Source organism: Aquarana catesbeiana, linkage group LG01 (assembly GCF_042186555.1).
Source record: "Aquarana catesbeiana isolate 2022-GZ linkage group LG01, ASM4218655v1, whole genome shotgun sequence".
NCBI lineage: Eukaryota > Metazoa > Chordata > Amphibia > Anura > Ranidae > Aquarana > Aquarana catesbeiana.
The window spans coordinates 421,684,958-421,705,341 of NC_133324.1; the positions used below are offsets into that span (position 1 = coordinate 421,684,958).

The following is a 20,384-nucleotide window of genomic DNA, read 5'->3' on the forward strand; positions in this document are numbered from 1 at the left end:
TTTTGAGCCTGCAGGCTCCGCTTTGTCCTTCTCTTCTCTCCTCAGCGGTGTGGAGCTCTAACAATGCATGTCTGCTCCGCTAGGCTCCGCCTCCTGCCCCCTCGGGTCTTATTTCTTCTACCATTGCCACCACCCCTTTCCCCTTTTCTTAACCCTGTACCAGCAATGCTCCCAATTATAACTAACCTTTAACAAAATACATCTTCATTATTACATATCATTTAAATAAAATTTCTGTTGGCCATGCGAAACCTACATTTTGTGGACCTCTGCTAGCATGTTCTATTCCATTATACATCAAGACAAGTTATGTCAATGTTAAATAAGGTGACATACTTACCTTATTCTTCCCCCTCAGGCTTCCTTCACTTTGTGTGACTGGTCCCGTGAAGCCTCTTCCCTTTGCTTCTGGGATTGTCGCAGCTCTCTGGTACCATCTCATGCCATGTAGGGCCAGCCGCCCTGCATAGTATATGAGATCACCAAGGGTCACCCACATTCCAGAGTGTCAGGTAGTTAAGGTTAGTGCTGTTTACTGGAGGAGTGAGGAATTAGTTAAATTACCTTAGTCATCTTCCCCGAGGATGGAAACCTAATGCAAGTATAAATGTTTTTTTCCCTGGAATTCAGCTTTACTAACAGTTCTCTAAAATTTGTTTGGTTTTTCAGAACTATAGTTGAATGGGCTGAATCCCGTGACAGAGGCTATGGTAAATTTCAGGTAGCTAAGATGGAAGACTATACGTTTAATGACCTCAACATAAAAATTGGCTTTCCTTATCTGTACAGCCATCAAGGAGATTGTGAGCATATTGTAACAATTACAGATATAAGGTAAGTATATGGCATGAATTTTTGCAGTTATCTGAAGTAAAATCTATAAAAGAAATATGTTTGTGTCTGAATAAAAACAAGAAGGCTGTGCATCTTCTTGTTGCATAAAAAAGCTGCTTGAAATGTATTTTAATTTTAGAAAGTTTAGTATGTACAATATGTGTTGGTGTATAGTCACATAGTGTTTGACTGTATATTTATTGGGGAGCACAGTCATCTAGGGTAAAGGTCCTGTCTAAAGATGTATGCACACATAGTAAAAAGGACGACATGGTGTATGCTATGTGTCCTAAATCAGTGGTTCTCAACTGCAGGTCACGCCCTCCCTCCTCCCAGCCATGAGTAAACAAACTGGACTTTCAGGGGACAGCTGCTGTGTTACCAGGTTGCCAGAACTGAGCGCTGCTCCATTCTGCCTCAGAAGGCATGGTAGATCAGTGCCTCTCTTGATGCAGAGCAGCAGCAGACAGGTCATTCGTAACTGCGCCTAACAGGGAGTGTAGTTTCATGCTTCCTTCCTGATGGATATCTGCACAGATAGCATGCCTGAAGTAAAAGGGAGGAGGAGGGAATATCTTCTGCATTAAGCCCCTCCCCCCTACCCCGTCCCCTCCCAGCCCCTGAATGCCTCCAACCAGCTGCAGGTCCCTTCATTTCCCTTAGTGGCCTGCAGTGCCCCTCAACTTTTGAGAGCTCCCACAGCGCCCCCTAACATCCCACCATCCCCTCAATCTGCTGAAGAGCCTTTAATGTGGCTTCTACATTAGTTTACTTTGTTTAGGCATTTGTCGTTTACATTTACCTGTTGATCTGGCCAGTATGTTTGTTTATTTTTGTAACTTCCTTTTCCAGACCAAGCTGTCCAGCAAATGTGCAACCTGTTTGTATCTGTCTTGTAAGAAATGTAATTCACATGGCATTCAAGGGACATTGTCTCTTTGGACGTGCTCTACTTCTCATTAATGATGGCAAGGACGCTCAACTTGTCCAGTTGAGGGAGCATAAATAGCAGACTGTGAAACAGTCTTCCTTTCTGAGCATTAAGTGTCCCTTTTACTTTCTCCACTTTCTTGATTTCAACATTGATGCCTCCAAGCTTGGCTCTCTGATCCAAGTCTGCCAAATCTTCAGACAATCCTTCCTCCTCAAGATGTGCCCCTGCTTTCCAGAGTGTGAGGACGTCTGTTGATATTTGCAGACCCCTGGATAGCTACAAACTTGAGCTTGACAAGAACACTTATCTTATCCAGCTGAAGGAGTCTAAGGAGCAGACTGGGAAATTGTCCCCATTTCTGAGCATTGAGAAGTGTCCCTTTTAGTTTTTCTACTCCAATGACCTTTGCAGACCCTTGGACAGCTTGCATTCCCTAGGGTGGTGTGCTAGGGCTACAATCTTGTTTTGTTCCTTGGCCCTTCATTATTTCTACCCTAAATCCTTCTTTTGCTTCCTCACAGGCAAAATCGCAATCAGGCTCTCTTAGGACTTGGAGGAACTGCAGTCTGCTCACATAATTTGTAATAAAAACATCTTTGCCATTCTGAAGCTTGCCACCAATCACTTTGCATATTATTTTATATATACTGTGATTCTGTACTTGCCAAATATGCGGCAGAAATTTCCCTCCACCGAGTCTGGCTGCATCCATCTTAACTGTGGGCAGCTGAAGCTGCTACCTGTTTACTTCCTGGATTTACACAGAGGCACACCTCCAGCTTTGCAGCCCTGCAGCTCTGATTGGCCCTCTTATGACTCATCCCCCCTCCCTTCCTGGCAAACTCTCACTTGAGAGAGAGCTGTGCATGATGTCATAAGCCTAGGCTACTGACCAGATAAGAAAAAGGAAGTGAGCTGTATAAGGTATTTATTGGCATAAAAAATGTTTTACTATCCAATGTTAAAACAACAAGGGCAAAAGATTTAATAGATGGAAGGTTGAAAAAATTGAAGGTCCGCTTTAAGAGATGTTAAACCTCAAACCAAAAAATTTAATATATTGCAGCTTACAGATCATGAGATGTGGTGGCTGCATTAGTTTTTCTTTTCTTTGGCTTTTTTTCCCCTCTGTGTTCACCTGGTGATTTGGCCAGTAACACCCCCCCCCCCCCCCCGTGTGTTAGCATAACACAGCTCTGGAGCAATGATACATTTATGGCATTTTCATTATTTTATTTTTTTACTAGTAATAGCAGTGATTAGCGATTTTTAGCAGGACTCCGACATTGCGATGGACAGAATGGACACTTTTGACACTTTTTTGGGACCATTGACATTATTCCAGTGATCAGAGCTAAAAATAGCCACTGATCACTGTATAAAGGACACTGGCAGGAAAGGGGTTAAGTGTAAAACTGGGGGGATGGGGTGTGTGGCCAAGATGGTGAGGTGAGCGGCGGCGTTTTTAGAGAGCTCCGCACACCACTACATTAATCCGGATCCATCAGCCTCCAATCTTCCGCGGACACGTCCCTGCTGACTGTGGGGGACCTGCGGATCTCTTGTCTACTGAGGAGAGAGGAGAGTTTGTGGTCCTGGGCAGAGATCGAGGCCCGCCGGACGCCCCCCGGCCTACCTCGCGGCACTAGGCCTTAGCCGCGGCCTTTCCCAGTGGCCCGCGCCGCGACCTGGAGGACCCTTGGCGCAGTCGGCGCCTCCATCAACCATCACAGCCTGCTGCGGCCCGCGGGTGGAGATTAACCGGTGGGCTCGGGCTTGGCTATAAATGCTGAACGGGGCCTGATCACCCACCACGATTTAATAGGCCGCAGCCTCTGCCTTTCCTGGGGGTCTGGGGCCGCTGGATCGCCTGGGGGAGTAATTGATCCCGGATACCTGGAGGAGGGGGCCCTGGGACGGCTGGAGGCCTTCACCTGGACAGCGGAACAGGCCCTAAACCATCCCCATTCCTGACATCCTAGGTGAGGCACTCTGTGGATGAGCTGTATGTTCCTGTAGGCCTGTGGAAGCCTGAAGAGGACCACTCCTGTTCTACTTAACTTGCAGGTGAGGGGGAAGACTCTCTGGGGGGCACGTATAGTTCTGCACCCACTGCCTGAACACCCCTGAACCCACTGACAGGCTCCCACGGCCAGCCACTGGATATTGCCCAGATCAGGGCTTCGGAATTCTGAATGAGGCGCAGGTCGTCTAGTGCAAAATACAGTAAAGGGGGCAAAAGTTTGACCTTTCCGCCGCAGTCGGACTTCCCTCAAACGCCCACCTGTCTCGCACCGGAGGCTCACAACACACGCAGCGCCCATAGAGCCTCACAGACAAGCATCATGGAGTCGGACGACTCTCGTCCCCCCTGGCTGGCGGACGTCATGGCGGCCATCACAACTTGCCAATCCACGTTAACAACAAAAATTGAAGCTGTCCAACTGGATATGGGTCTAATCCGCCAAGATATAGACAAAATCAGGTCGCGAGTTACTGAAACGGAACAAAGACTGAGTACCACTGAAGACACCACGGCGGAACATGGAGTACAACTCCGTACACTTCAAACTAAAGTAAAGGCCCTAGAATACAGAGCCGAAGACGCAGAGAACAGAAATCGGCGCAATAATCTTCGTATTATCGGTTTGTCGGAGGGGATGGAGGGGAACAATCCTACCTCCTTTATAGAAGGCTTGCTGCGTGACCTTCTACCGGAGGCCCGATGGTCACCCTACTATACAGTTGAGAGGGCACACCGTATGCCGCCTAAGCCGGGGCCTCCTGGATCCCCTCCTCGCACCTTCATACTCCATCTCCTTAATTTTAGAGACAGAGATGAAGTTCTTCGCGCCTCCAGAAATGTGGGGGACCTCAGATTCCAGAACACTAAATTGATGATCTTCCCTGACTACTCGGTGGAGACCCAGAGGCTCAGGAAATCGTTTGACCAGGTTAAAGCGGCATTGAGATCACGCAACATTCGCTACAGTATTCTCTTCCCAGCTCGTCTGAGGGTCCAAGACGGAGAGACAACTCGATTTTTCACCACACCGAGAGAGGCCTCTGCCTGGCTGGAATCACTACCACCGACTATCCGGTTTGTACCGAATGTCCTCTTCAATGGTCTATTTACAACAACCTGGGCCCAGGTTTGGGTTAATACACGAACTACTCCATGGATGACTTAGTTTTGCTGCACAGGTTGTGCCCAGTTCAACCCCATGGTGTGTTAGAAATTGAGGGGGGTAACTAACTATCCCCTACCAGGAAATTATAAGTTAATGCCCCTGCCAAAGAATTTGGTCAGGTGACTGTTGAGATATGAAGCTTCTTGGCACTTGCATGTCCCCTTGGGGCGCACTGAAGTTCTTGCTCTAGATACCCCTTAATGATGGATCGACTTTACTGTGGGGTCACAATATGGTCTACTTCTCCTTTGTCTGACTTTTAACACCTCACAGCCTGTTACAGTCCATTAGCGGAGATCTCACATTTGGAAAGCCGCTTGAACTGCTGCTTGCCCCCCCCCCCCGTGTGAATCCTCGGGGGGGTTTGGGCTCGCCTCTTCCACGGACCCTCTGTTGCAGCCGGCGAGCTGAATTGGTTTGGGATTGAAGCCCGCCTCAGTTTGGGGGGGTCGGGTGGGGTGGGGGGTGGCAAAAGTCCCTCTAATGGGGCTATTTTAATTTACGTTAGATGTTGGACTGTTTTTAGTTTGGTTTTGTTTTTGTGTTATACTTGCACTAAAAAAAAATTGACTCATCAGCATTGCAAAGTTTCCAGGTGTGTCCGTTGTGGGTCCGGGGGTACGCTTCAGGAGCCGTGATTTACATTAATCCTAATATTATCATTCTGAGTAACCATGTCCTCCCTTAATATTTCATGGAACACTAGGGGACTGAACTCCCCGATCAAGCGTTCCCTGGTGTTCCAATTTATTAAAGCATATAACCCACATATATGTGTGTTCCAGGAAACGCACCTCATAGGAAGTAGGGTTCTGGCCCTTAAAAAAACGTGGGTGGGCTACCACTACCACTCTACACACTCCAGTTTCTCCAGGGGTGTTACTATCCTGATACTGAAATCTCTTCCTTTTCGGCTCCTGGATTTGGCCCTGGACCCAGATGGTCGTTATGTTATCATCCATGCTAAAATATATTCTTTGACGTGGACCATTGTGGGCTTGTATTTGCCTCCTCCGGCTTCATTGCTGGTGCTCAATCAGATCACCAGCAAGATAGCCGACTTTGCATCTGATAACAATATTATATTGGGTGATTTTAATATGGTCCCTGACCCGGATCTTGACAGACTGATGTCTGCGGGACATCATTACTCTGGGTTGACTGAGTGGGCGAACACTTATGGCCTGACTGATGTCTGGAGGTGGAGACACCCCCAGACCAGGGCATACACATGCCACTCGGCCTCTCATAGGGCGTTCTCCCGAATAGACTTAGTCTTCGCAGAAAGTCCGGTCCTCCCACGGGTCACAGATATACGAATACTGCCTAGAGGAATCTCTGATCACGCCCCCCTGTTGTTGTCATTGGACCTTTCATTGGGTCCTGTAGACAAGATATGGAGGCTCTCGAGGTTTTGGATTTCAGACACTGCTGTGGACTCCCAATTCAGAACGGAGCTGCTTGACTTCTGGGCGGTAAACGTGGGCTCGGCTGACCCTACAGTTGTCTGTGATGCCTTTAAAGCCACGACGAGGGGACACTACCAGACCATCATAGCCAGAGTTCGCAGGGAGCGCAGGGCAGACTTGGTAAGAGCGGAGCGGGATGCGAGTAGTGCGGAGGTTCTCTTTGTCCGTACCCGAGACCCTGTACACTATTCACAATTACAACTTATGACGTCGGAGGTGGTTCGTCTTCTTACCTCTCTTACCCAGAAAAAAATGTTAGCTCAATCTCAGCGTATATTTGAGCAGGGAGAGAGAGCGGGCCGCCTGCTGGCCTGGCTCTCCAAGGAACAGGCGGGAGGGATGAGCATTTCCCATATCAGGGACCCCTTGGGACAGATAGTTCACACACCGGAAGAGATCAATGGCTGCTTTGCGGAATTCTATAAATCCCTCTACACATCCAGGGCAGACTAGAGAGAGGAGGATCTGGTAGCATACCTAGATAACATTGATATCCCAACCCTTACGGTGACGTATCGTGAGAAGCTTGATGCCCCAATTACATCCTTAGAAATACTCCGGGCACTCAAGTCAATGCAGACGGGGAAAACACCGGGACCCCACGGTATCCATGTAGAATTTTACAAACAATACGCGGCAGAACTAGTAGACAAACTTCAGGGCCTCTTTTCTGCGTCGACGCGCCTCGAGAAACTCCCGGATACAATGAGTGAAGCGATCATAGTGGTAATCCCCAAACAAGGGAAGGACCCTACTTTTTATGCTCTTCATATTGCCCCATATCCCTCCTGAATGTGGATGCAAAAGTACTGGCAAAAGGATTGGCCAATAGGCTTAACCTAGTCATCACTGCCCTGATCCACAGGGATCAAAAAGGCTTCATGCCCAGGGAGAGGTACTGACATCAATATTAGACGCCTATATACTCATATAGACAGGGCGGATGAGGCGTCCGGGGGAATAGTGGCCTCACTCGACGCGGAGAAGGCTTTTGATTCCATCGAGTGGGGCTACTTATGGGAGGTGCTCTCACGATTTGGGTTTGGCCCGGGTTTTACGAAGTGGCTCCGCATGCTATACCATAGCCCTTCAGCCAGTATATCGGAGAAGTTTAAATTATTTAGGGGTACGAAACAGGGGTGTCCCTTTTCCCCGAGCTTATTTGCTCTGGCGATGGAGCCCCTGGCTATACTGCTGAGGGCTGACCCCGAGGTTAGGGGGCTTCAGGTGGGCCCAATTGAGGAGAAAATTTCGCTATATGCGGACGACGCTCTGCTTTATTTATTAGATCTGATCAACCGATTGGCGGATATTCGGGGATCCATATTATTTGGGATAAGTCAATACTGTTCCCGCTTCACCTGTCGACCCCTAGAGTTCCACACGCGCAGCTTAAATGGGTGGAGGATTTCAAGTACCTAGGGATTAAAATCAGTGGTAAAGTCCAGGATTATATGGACAACAATCTGCGTCCACTTATGACACAGCTAACGGCTAGGTGCGCTGCTTGGCGTTCACTTCCACTGACCCCGGTCGGCAGAGTAAACCTGCTAAAAATTATTTTCCTTCCTAAATATTTATATTTTTTCCGCAACACACCCACACACATTCCTAGGGCCTTTTTTCGACGGTTGGAGAGTCTGTTGATACAATTTTGTGTGGGCTGGGAGGCCACCTAGGGTGGCCAAGCAGATCCTATATCTCCCACTTTCGGGGGGGGGGGGGGGATTGGCACTACCGAACTTTCAAATCTATTACTGGGCAGCTGTTCTTGTTACGGTCCGGTGGTGGTTCTCCCAACCCACACAGAATCCTGCGGTCATTCTCGAGGCAGCCATTTTGGGCTCCTTTGCAGCCCTGAGCAACCTTCCGTTTCGTGGACTTAGGGCTAGCCCGTCCATGACCGCCTCGATGCGGACCACCGTTAAGGTCTGGCAGGAGGCTAGGAAGATATATGGGAAACCTAATCATATCTCACCGCATATGCCCCTATGGAGTAATCCCTCACCTTCACAGTATACCAGACCCCTCTATCTGGGCAAAAAAGGGTATTCTCACACTAAAACATATAGTTCAGGACGGTAGGCTTATGACTTTCCAGGCCCTGAGGCAATCATTTGCTATCCCATCCTCCTTCCAATTTAGATACTGGCAGCTAAAGCATGCTTTTGAAGCTCAGTTCCCTGCCCCCCTTATTTTGGAATCGGACTCCATTGAACAGCTCTTGATTTCTAGTGTGATGGGGAAGCCGCTTTCAACATTATATTTATATCTCACAGTAGAATATGACACCAAACTAACTAAGACATGGGAAAAGTGGAGGGTTGATATTCCTTCCCTGGACGAAGAGGATTGGAAGGAGTGTTTAATTTCCTACATTCCTTCCATGATCACAGCGAAAGATAGGTTCATACAATTTAAGTTCCTACACAGAGTGTACTTCACCCCCCAGATATTGGCACGCATTTACAATCAAAGGGACCCCAATTGTCAGAGATGCAGACAGGAGGTGGGCACCTTGTGGCACATGGTCTGGTCCTGTCCCAAACTTAGACCCTTTTGGTCAGCAGTGGCCTCCACACTGAGCAATATTACAGGCTTAAATGTATCGGTCAATCCTCAGATACTATTGCTTAGCCATTTGGAGGATCTTGAGGGAGACAGGTATAGTAAATTGTGTCTTACCTTTGCATTATATTATGCTAGGCGTGAAATCTTACTGGTATGGAAACTAGCAGAGCCTCCTACTTTGGCATCATGGAGAAGGTCGGTAAACATGGTACTTCCCCTATATAGGTTGACATATGAAAGTAGGCAATGCCCAGGGAAGTTCGATAAAATCTGGTCCTCTTGGATAGACGCCTCTGGGGTCCCTGAGCCCCCTGATCCATAATTGGTATGCTGTGAAACTCATTGGAGGACATCCTATATCTCATTGCCTACTCTTCTTGTGCTCATCCCCTCTCGCCCCCCCCCCCCCCTTCCCTCTCTCTCGTTCCCCTCCTTCCCCTTCCCCTCTCCTCTCCCCCCCCCTCTTCTCCCCCTCCCCCTCCATATCAGGCTGGATTGAAATTGTTAACTTACATAATTTTATCTACGATGGTATAATACTATAATGCAATAAGGGGTATTGTTATGTGATATTTCTGTCATCTGCATAACTGGAATATCTACAGAGACTACAGTTTGAAGATAGATTTTACTGTTATTATCCTTTCTACTTTGAATGTACTAAATTATCTTGTAATGCTGATTTGTTTAATAAAAAATTTTCTGTTAAAAAAAAAAAAAAAACTAGGGGGATGGAACTGACTGGGAGTAGAGAGAGATCCCTGTTCCTGATCACTAGGAACAGACGATCTCTCTCCACTCCTCTTTGAGAGAGGGGATCTGTTTGTTTTCATTGATGGACCCTCGTTCTGGCTCTCTGTGGAGCGTTCGTGGGTGGCCGGTGGACATCGCAGCCACACGCATCAGCTCCAGCAACGCGCGCGCCTGCTATAGCTGTTGAGCGAACAGACGTACAGGTATGGCAATTCGTGCAGCCGAGCCAACCTGTCGCAGTAGAACTGCGGAGGCTGGTCGGCAAGCGGTTAATATGTATTGATAAGGTAATTGTACAAATATGGAATTTTGTATGAAGTATGGTTATGATTTAAAAGGATTGCGTGCAATTATTTTTGGGATATTTTGTTTTAGGTCAAGGCATTTGATGTGGATTGCTCCCTAATTTTTATAGTTTACACATTTTTGGGGTTAATTGCACTGAATGTGGAATTTTTATGGCTTAAAAGAATTATGCTATTCCAAAACCTAAAGGGTACACTTACCATTTACCCCCATTCTCTCTCCCCATGGAGCTTGTTTTGTCCTGCTAGACATTACCCAGGGGTCTGTGTGATTTGAGTCCTCTATCTCGCAATAGACCAAACTGTGAACTAATCTTGTAGCTTTACACACTGCTTGGCACTGACAATTTATGCAGCTTCCACTATATAAAGTTCACTGCACTGCCATTGTATACTACTCATTGCCAGCACATACAGCTTCCGCTCTGCTCTGGACTGCCACTAGGTACTATGTGATGCCCTGCACTTCTTTAATACTACACACTGCTTACTATACCCCATGGGTATTATGCCAGTTTTGAAATGTGCCGTAAAAAAAAAAAAAAATCTAATCCCTACCTAATCCTAGGAATATTTTGGGATGGATGTGTGTAATATATAATGCAGTTTAAGCTTTGATTCATGCAATGAATGATGACAATGACACTTTTTTTCCCCCTTTCTTAAAAAGGTTAGTACACCATGATGACTGCTTAGAAAGGCACCTGTACCCATTACATATTAGAAGGCATTGGCTTTTGTCAAGAAAGTGTTACGTGTGTAAATTGTATATTGCAAAGTAAGTCTCTTCCCTTTTTTTAATTTACATTTTTAAAATCATGTTCTGTCCACAGAGTATGTGTAGGCTGCCATGATCAAACTCCTGAAAATGCTTGTGTTCTGGCAGTCTCTGGCTCCAGTACTCATGCAAGCTTTTCCCAGCACTGACTATCAGGAAAGTCAGAGTGCATTCAGGACTCTTGATCTGAATAGAAGAGACGTTGATGGGGGACTTTTGTGGAGATATCCAAAAGATTGTATTTGGAGGTCACGTTCTTTATTTAAATGTTCTATCAAGGGATATTTACTTACAATGGATACAAATAATGATGCATGGAGGTGGCTGACTAAATGCTCTTCCAAATACTTTGATCCAAGGTGCCCAGTCAACTTCATCTTACTAAATTCTGTAGGCATATTATTCACTTTATCTGGTCCTGATCCCATAAGGCCTTCTGTAAAAGGCAGAAAAATGCCCGTAATCTGGCCCAAAGAAGCTCATGTTCTTTTTTGAGCTTAGGGCTTGTTTCAGGCGTTTTGCTTCAAGTGACAAAATGCTCAGATGTGAATAGGTGCCATTGAAATGAATGGGATTTTGCTTGTTGGGCGTTTTTCAGGTGTTTTTTCGGGCATTTTATGAGCTGAAAACGCTCAGGTGTGAATGCAGGCCAAACCTGTATTTTATTAAGTTTTGGATATAGTGAAGAGGGATTAGAAATTATGTCAGGTTTTTATGTCTGTCTGTATCCCCATTAGGGAATTTGGCCCTATCTAATTGTCCTGTTTACTGTAAACGCTGCAAGTGAAAGAAAATTCCAAATTTTGGGTTGTCACCAGGACCAGAATAGAGAGGAAAATCCTACGGTGGCTGTCATAGTTGTTCCACTTAAATTCAATGAGCATAGACATTCATTCTGACAATTTACAGTGTACATATTCCAGGGCTGTGATTGAAAGTATTTGTCATATACAATTCAAGCAATTAGTATTTTCTTTATCGTACATCATAGGACACAGAGCCTCAAGTAATTACTTGGTGGGTTATGGGCCTACCTTCAGGTGTTGACACTGGTATAACCAATACAGGAAGTTTACTCCCCTATATAACCCCTCCTCCTTCCAGGAGTCCTCAGTTTTTTCGCCAGTGTCGGTCACGAGTGAAGATGTGCTCTGAGGAGCTCCAGGGAGGGATCCATGCTGGATTTAAAAAACCTCCACAACCGGATCCATCCTCGCCCCTGAGGCCATAGGATGGTACCCGGGCCTCGCATTGAAGAACAAGGTTTTGCCTGTAAGCTTCTCTGAGAGCGGAACCCCTTTGAAAAGGGCCCCAGTCTTTGAAGGTTTAACTATGCTGCCCGCCGTGATAGGTGAAGGTTGGACCTGTCTGTTAAATCAGCAGTATCCTGCAGCGAGGATAAGGTAAGGGGAGAAGCCTAGGAACTGTAAAAAGTCCACCTATGCCTTTTCTCCAAAAAAATAAATAAATATATATATATATATATATATATATATATATATATATATATATATATATATATATATATATATATATATATATATATATATATATATATATATATATATATATATATATATATATAAAAAATGTATAACTGTATGCCTTAAAATGTCTCCCCTAGAGGGAGTATATTACACTTGCCTAGTATGATGCCTTTTTCAGCAGCTCTGTGTCTGGCTATAACAGCGGGTGTGGTCCCTGGAGCCAGATGGGAGTTCTTAATTGAACAGATGGTGTTCCTCTTCTGGGGGATCTAAAGGGGTTACAGCAGTAGTTTATGAACATACAAAACCAGCCATTTGCATTTTTTTTTTTGTATGAAGTGAAGTCTTCCTTTAAAACTAGGAGCTTAACAAACACTGCTGATAAAAATTCCCCTCCCCTCTCCTCTCCTCCTGGAGAGGTGCGGTAACAGCTGACACTTATGTGTAATCAGTTTCTCACCTGAGGCTTAACACAGACGCTCTCAGTTCATATGCTGAAGACAGAAGTCTGTCACACTAAGAGACGCAGGAGCACTGGGCATGTAAAGGTGTGTAAACAGGCATTTCCAGCACAGGAAATATTATGGTACTTGGCATCAAAGGATGATCCTTATGGTGACATTGTTTTCTTTTGCTAAAACTATTGTTCAGCAAATACCATAATTTGTTAAAGTGCCTCTGCTGTTGTGCTTAGCACATTTGATTTCCAGTGTACCACAAAGGTACCAAGGATTCCACCCCCAGGCACTGGGAACTCGAGTCATGCCTCCACACTGTCATCCTCTCCGGAGATACCTGACATGGCAAGCCAGGGTGAGTCATTGGAAGCAATTGGTGGTGCAACTGCTTCTCACACTTCAGCCCCTGTGTATGTGACTGAAGATGCATTCTCCTCTGCCCTGTTGGGCTTAGAAGGAGGATTAGCGGCTTTAATCGCATTCTCCATCCAAGAGGATAGGAAGCATGCTAGATCCCCCTCCCCCACCTCAAACCCCTTTTTCCAAGGGAACAGTGGGCACAGGATGAGGTGTTATCCTCAGGTGATCACGGGGGAAAACAAGCCAAATTTTCCTCTGCGGAGGAAACAACTGTTGATGAACCTTATGCAGATTGATGGTTCATTCCACTTTCTATACTACTCCTAACAGAGTAAGCTGAAAGTCCAGGTCCCTTCTTTGGTTTTTAAAAAACAAAACAAAAAAAAAACCTTTTACGGTGCTTATTTATGCTGAATGGGATCATCTGGATAAGCATTTTTTCCCTCCAAAGAGTTTCTCAGTTCTCTATCATGGAGGAAAAATTCACAAAGGTTGGAAAGTACCAGCAGTAGACGCTGCGATTTCCAGCAACAAGATGCATAATTGCTTAAGCATCCAACAGATAAGGAGTTGGAATTTTTTTGTTAAAATCCTCCTACCAATGGCGCTATGTTTCGCCATAGATGCCATAAAAGACCCTAACCACCAGGTGTCTCGCCTTGTGCTTGTGCTAAAACACATGCTTAGGACCCTGTGGTTAAAAAGGTTGGTCAGCCGAAGCATCTTGCAAAAAAGGGTGTCTGACTAGTTTCCCTTTTCATTGGGGAAGGTTTGGTGAAATACATCCAAATGATTTATAGCAGTAAAGCTCTTTTTGTCCAGTAGAAGGTTTAAATGTCCTTTTATTTTAAGTGAAGCCACAACAGCTCACAGGTTAACTACTCTGATGGCCAGTGCAGCCATGGGAGACTTCCTGACAGACATGGGTTCAGATCCACATGTCGGCGTTCACTAGTGAAGGAGCCATTCCTCACTGGTTAACTACTCTGACGGTCAGCGTAGCCATGGGAGGCTTCCTGAAAGACGTGGGACCTCGTCCTCACATTGGCTCCTTGTGACCTTGGGCAAGTCACTTAAACAGATTTCTTCCCCTGCGCAGGGGCAGCTGCCTCTAGGCAGCGGTGACGGCCTCCACCGTCAGACTCTATGGCATGATTTCCAAGAAATACTGTTCAGATCTGTGCGACTTCAAGGTAGTCCCTGCACTACTTTGGTACCACTTTGATGCGATTTGAGGTCCATAAACCTCTAGAATACACAGGCATTGTTTCCTGTCGCATCAAAATCGTGCCCCGACGTATTCTCGGCGGCAAAGGATCACGGTAAAATCACGCAACTTTGGGGTTGCAATAGTGGAAACAGCCTAAGAGGAGAAAATATTCAGCCCCTGTATACATGATTGAAGATGCATTTTTCCTCTGCCCTGCAGGGCCTAGAAGGAAAATTAGCGACTTTAATCGCATCCGCTATCCAAGGATGGGAAGCGTGTTAGATCCCCTCCCCCACCTGAGATCCCTTATCAAGGGAACAGTGGGTAGAGGATGAAGGATTACCCTCAGGTAATCGGGAAGAAAGGCAAACCAAGTACTCCTCTGCAGAGGAGACAACTAGAGTTGAACTTTTTTTCAGCCTCGCAAGCTGAGAAATTGCTGGTACAAACCTCTTACAAAGGTGATTTGTGCCTCTTTCAAGCTACCTCTAGTAGAGTCAGCTGATTGTTCTGTTTTTTCTTAGGTTCCTTGGAACCGTCACTGCCTTTTTCATGCGTTTCCTGTACATGTACAGAGCCACGCAGAAATTCAACAGATACATTCTAGATCTAAAAGAATCTAAATCAGTTCCTGAAGATCGGCTCCTTTCTATGGAGTCGATCAAGTCAGTAGTTTCTATCCTGCAAGGAGGAAAACTTCTAGCACCTATCGGCATCAGGGACGCATATATGCATGTCCATATATTTCCTGCTCACCAAAGGTTTCTGCGGTTCGAAGTAGAACAGCAGCATTTCAGTTTATAGCCTTGCACTTCGGGCTAGCTACAGCACCTCGAGTGTTCACAAAGGTGCTAGCCCCACCTGTAGCCAGGTCAAGGGCACAGGGCTTAAACAGTCTTGGCATACCTAGACGATCTATTGCTAATAGACCAATCGCTGTTCGAAGTAAGGTTTATTACAACCAGTTACCTGGAAAGGTCTGGGTTGCACTCTCAACCTAGTAAAGTCTCCATTAAAATCGCTAAAAAAGGGCTGCAGTATTTGGGTCTGATCATAGATACAGCCCAGAAAAAGAGTCTTCTTGCCCAGGAAAAAAAAAAAAAAAACACCACTCCTATAAAAGAGTTGGTGCGGATGGTCAGGTCAATAGGAGGTCCCTCCATTCACCTTTGCATGAGGTTGTTAGAAAGGATGGTGGCTTCATTCGAAGCAGTTCCCTTTGCCCAGTTCCTTTCAAGACTGTTGCAAAACAGTATTCTATTTGCTTGGAACAAAACGATCCAAGCTTTGGACTTGCCAATGCGGCTGTCCCCAAGGGTGTTCCAAAGCCTCAATTGGTGGTTACTAAAGAATGTCCTAAAGGGTAAATACTTCAGACCACTTATCTGGAAAGTGGTAATGACAGAGAAGACAACTGCCCAAGGACAATGTTCAAGAACCGAAAGAGCCTTGCCCATCAACATCCTAGAGATTCGGGCAGTGCGTCTGGCTCTAAAAGCCTGGACTTCCAGGTTAAGGGATTGTCCCGACAGGATCCAATCTGTCAATGCCACGGCTGTGGCCTATATCAATCGCCAAAAGGGGCACCAAGAATCTCTCAGTGCAGAGAGAAGTGAACCATATTTTAACTTGAGCAGAAAGAAATATTCCGTGCCCAACGGCAGTCTTCATTCTGGGAATAGAGAATTGACACGCGCACTACATGTGCCGCCAGCAGATTATTCCCAGGGGAATGGTCTATTCACCCCGACATGTTTCGGGCTGTTTGTCAAGGATGGGGGACTCTAGCATTTTCTAGCATCCAGTGCAACATAAAGTTAGTCAACTTTGTGTCCACAACAAAGGATCTATTCGCATGCAGAACAGATGCGTTGATGATACTGTGGGATCAGCTTTTACTGATCTATGCATTTCCCCCTATTCAGTTGCTGCCTTGACTTCTCTGCAGGATCAAGCTGGAAAGAAAACCGGTAATTCTGGCAGCACCAGCATGGCCCAGAAGGTCATGGTATGCAGAGGTCGTAAAGATGGCAGTGGAGGATCTGTGGTCCCTTCCACGAAGGCCATACCTGCTCTCACAGGGGCCGATGTTCCATCCTACTTTACGAATGCTAAATTTAACGGCCTGGCTATTGAGACCCACATTCTGAAAAGAAGAAGAGCTATATATTATAGAGTCTGGAAAGCTTATGTTTCCTGGTGTGAATCCAAGGGTTGGCACCCTCGGAGATATATTATAGGCAGAATTCTTGCCTTTCTAAAAGTAGGCGTAGAGATGAAGTTGGCCCTGAGTACTATTAAGGGCCAAGTCTCAGCCTTATCGATTTTTATTTCAAAGACCACTTGCTATGCATTCTTTAGTCCGGGGTTTCATGCGAGGAGTGATGCGGATTAATCCGCCAGTTAATTCACCCTTAAGCCCTTGGGACTTGAATTTAGTTTTGTCAGTGTTACAAAAACCGCCATTCGAACCATTACAGCATGTTCCCTTAGTCCTTCCGACTAGGAAGCTGATATTTTTGGTTGCTATATCCTCAGCAAGGAGGGTTTCCTTATTGGCTGCTCTTTCCTGTAAAGAGCCATATTTGGTTATTCATGAGGACAGAGTGGTGTTGGGCCCTCGTCCAGGTTTTTTTTTACCAAAAGTGGTCTCAGGTTTCCACCTAAACCAAGATATTGTCCTGCCATTTTTTTCCAAAACCATGTTGGTTATTCATGAGGACATGGTGGTGTTATGCCCTCGTCCAGGCTTTTTGCCAAAAGTGGTTTCAGGCTTTCATCCGAATAAAGATATTGTCCTGACATCGTTTTTTCCAAAACCATGTTCCAAAGAAGAAAAGTCACTACATTGTCTTGATGTGGTGAGAGCAGTGAAGATCTATTTAAAGAAAACTGCTCAGATTCGTAAGACTGATGTCTTATTTATTCTGCCAGAGGGTCCTAAAAAAGGACAGGCAGCGTCAAAATCCACTGTGGCTAAGTGGATTTGGCAGGTTATAATTCAAACTTATGATTTAAAGGGAAAGATTCCCCCTTTTCAAGTTAAGGAGCACTCTGCCAGAGCGGTTGGTGCTTCTTGGGCAGTGCGTCACCAGGCCTCCATGTCTCAGATCTGCAAGGCCGCGACTTGGTCTTCAGTGCATACATTTACAAAATGTTATCAAGTAGATGTAAGATGGAATGAGGATATTGCCTTCGGGCGCAGTGTGCTGCAGGCAGCAGTATAATTCCTCAAGGTCTGGGGGTTCCCTACGGGTTGTGTCTCCCTCCCCTCAAGTATCATTGCTATGGGACATCCTACCAAGTAATTACTTGAGGCCCCGTGTCCTATGATGTACGATAAAGAAAATAGGATTTTTAAAACGGCTTACCTGTAAAATCCTTTTCTTGGAGTACATCATAGGACACAGAGCTCCCACCCCTCTGTTTTATGGGGTGAGAGTATATTGCTTATATTGCTTGGCTACAAAAACTGAGGACTCCTGGAAGGAGGAGGGGTTATATAGGGGTGTCAACTTCCTGTATTGGTTATACCAGTATCAAAACCTGAAGGTAGGCCCATAACCCACCAAGTAATTACTTGAGGCTCTGTGTCCTATGATGTACTCCAAGAAAAGGATTTTACAGGTAAGCTGTTTTAAAAATCCTATTTTTTTTTTCCCATCAATGGCAGCACCCCATACATATTGCCTGTGATTTTTATCTACATATTTTTAACTTGTTCTCAATGTTTGAGTGGAAACTAAGGCATTGGCAGTGTTCTATTTATTTACAGCAACCAGTTATGTAGTAATGACGTGTTTTAATGTTTCATTTTTCTCCTTTTAGGTGGGTGACAAAAAGTGACAGCTTTGCACCAGATGACCCATGTTTCTTCTGTGATGTTTGCTTTAAGATGCTTCACTATGACAGCGAGGGCAATAAACTTGGAGACTTTCTTGCATATGCATACGTTGACCCAGGAACTTTTAATTAAAAATAGAACATTGCAGCAATAAACGACACACCTAAGGTCACAAAGATAAATGCCAAGGACAGGATATGAACTTTATAAGTCTGCAGACTGTAATCAAAGAAGTGGAGATTTGCATGCTTACAGAACATCTTTATGGGTTTTCTTTTCTAGGTATAAAGCATACAGTTACACATTCTACTGTAGCACACAATACTAAGCAGAATTGGAGTTCTGATGTAATACTGCTGATTAAATGGAACTTCATACTATGTAATTGTACTTCTATGTAAAGTAAGTGGTGTGAGAGTTGTAAAATAAGTCCTTCCAGCCAGCAAACATTGTGATCCAAGTCCATCAGACAACACGTACATAAACATTTACAGCTCTAGAGTAAGTTTTTTTTTTTTTTTTTTTTTTTTTTTTTTTTTTTTCTAGGTCAGCAAAGGAAAATAATATTGGCCAATGAAAATCATCTGTAAAGAGAGTCAGTTGACCTGCAGAAATCGCAACCTGTCATGATTAACTACTTGAATTGTTGAACCAAAAAGATAAGACTTAATAAATCCAAATTAAAAACTTTGGCATATTTAAAGTCACAGCTTCTCTTTGCCTGCTGCTTAAAGCACATCCTTTAACTGAGGATGTACAGGAAAGGATTGGGGATGCTGCAGCAGATGCCATGATCCCAAACCTGTAACCTTTGCTACAGAGGAAGCAGTAGTTTTAACCACTTTAGCCCTGGAAGGATTTTCCCCCTTAATGACCAGGCCATTTTTTGCGATACGGCACTGCGTCACTTTAACTGACAATTGCGCCAAACAAAATCGACGTCCTTTTTTTACCCACAAATAGAGCTTTCTTTTGGTGGTATTTGATCACCTGTGTTTTTTATTTCTTGCACTATAAACAAACTTTCCGCTATAATACATATCCAAAAATATAAAAATAATTTATTCATCAGTTTAGGCCGATGTATATTCTTCTACATATTTTTGGTTAAAAAAAAAATCGCAATAGGCGTATATTTATCGGTTTGCATGAAAGTTATCGCGTCTACAAACAGCGGGATAGATTTAGGGACTTTTATTGTTTTTACTGGTAATGGCAGCGATCTGCAATTTTTAGCAGGACTGCGACGGACAAATTTGACCCCAAATGACACTTTTTGGGGACCAGTGACATTATTACATTGATCAGTGCTATATAAATGCACTGATCAATGTAAAAATGACACTGGCAGGGAAGGGGTAAACACTAGGGGGCGATCAAGGGGTTAACTGTGTTCCCTCAGTGTGTTTTAACTGTAGGGGGGGATGGGCTACCAGGGTTATGACAGATCACTGCTCCCGATCACTGAAAACAGTAGATCTCTGTCATGTCACTGGGCAGAATGGGAAATCGCCTTGTTTGCAGTTCCCCGTTCTGTCTCTCCTTGCTGCGATCGCGGGTCGCCGGCAGACAGAGTACACTGGCACCCGCTATCCTCCTTGCACATTGACGTACAGGTACGTCGATTCACACAATAGAACCGACCTGCCGCAGTATATCTGCGCAAGCTGGTCGGCTGGTGGTTAAACCCCCCTGCCAGTTCTGACACTTCTCACATATATGTAAAAATCTTGGAACCCCCAACCTAATATATATATATATATATATATATATATATATATATATATATATATATATATATATATATATATATATATATATATGTAAACGTGTACATATAAGTGAAACACAATATGTTGAAGTTAAATGAGTATACATACAAGCAATAAATTAGGGGTGCTGAAATTAATCGCAGCATCGCGATTCGGGTGTCCCCGATGCGGCATCGGTGCATGCGACCGGGAGAATCGATTGCCCTGCCCCTCCCGGGAGAGCCCTCTGTGTGTTACCTCATTTCTCAGTTTGTGTATATGCCACTCATGTGACTGCCCGGCCCGCCTCTCTCCTCTCACGCCTCATCTCTCCTGACATCAGCCTGGCCCGCCTCTCTCCACTCTGCTCACGTCAGCCCCGCCCGCCTCTCTTCCCTCACGCCTCGTCTCTCCTGACGTCAGCCCCACCAGCCTCTCT

General features: G+C 45.1%; 1 protein-coding gene across 1 annotated transcript in view; it reads left to right on the plus strand.

Annotated features, from left to right (window-relative positions):
- The window catches only part of SNAPC3 (small nuclear RNA activating complex polypeptide 3), a 115,577-nt gene extending 95,626 nt beyond the window's left edge, over positions 1-19,951 (plus strand). Inside the window, exons 7-9 of the mRNA XM_073635710.1 lie at positions 670-834; positions 10,728-10,835; positions 18,179-19,951. Coding sequence (XP_073491811.1) covers positions 670-834; positions 10,728-10,835; positions 18,179-18,326 — 421 coding nt within the window. The 3' untranslated portion in view covers positions 18,327-19,951. The remainder of the gene's footprint in view (positions 1-669; positions 835-10,727; positions 10,836-18,178) is intronic.
- The last annotated feature ends 433 nt before the right edge of the window (positions 19,952-20,384 follow it).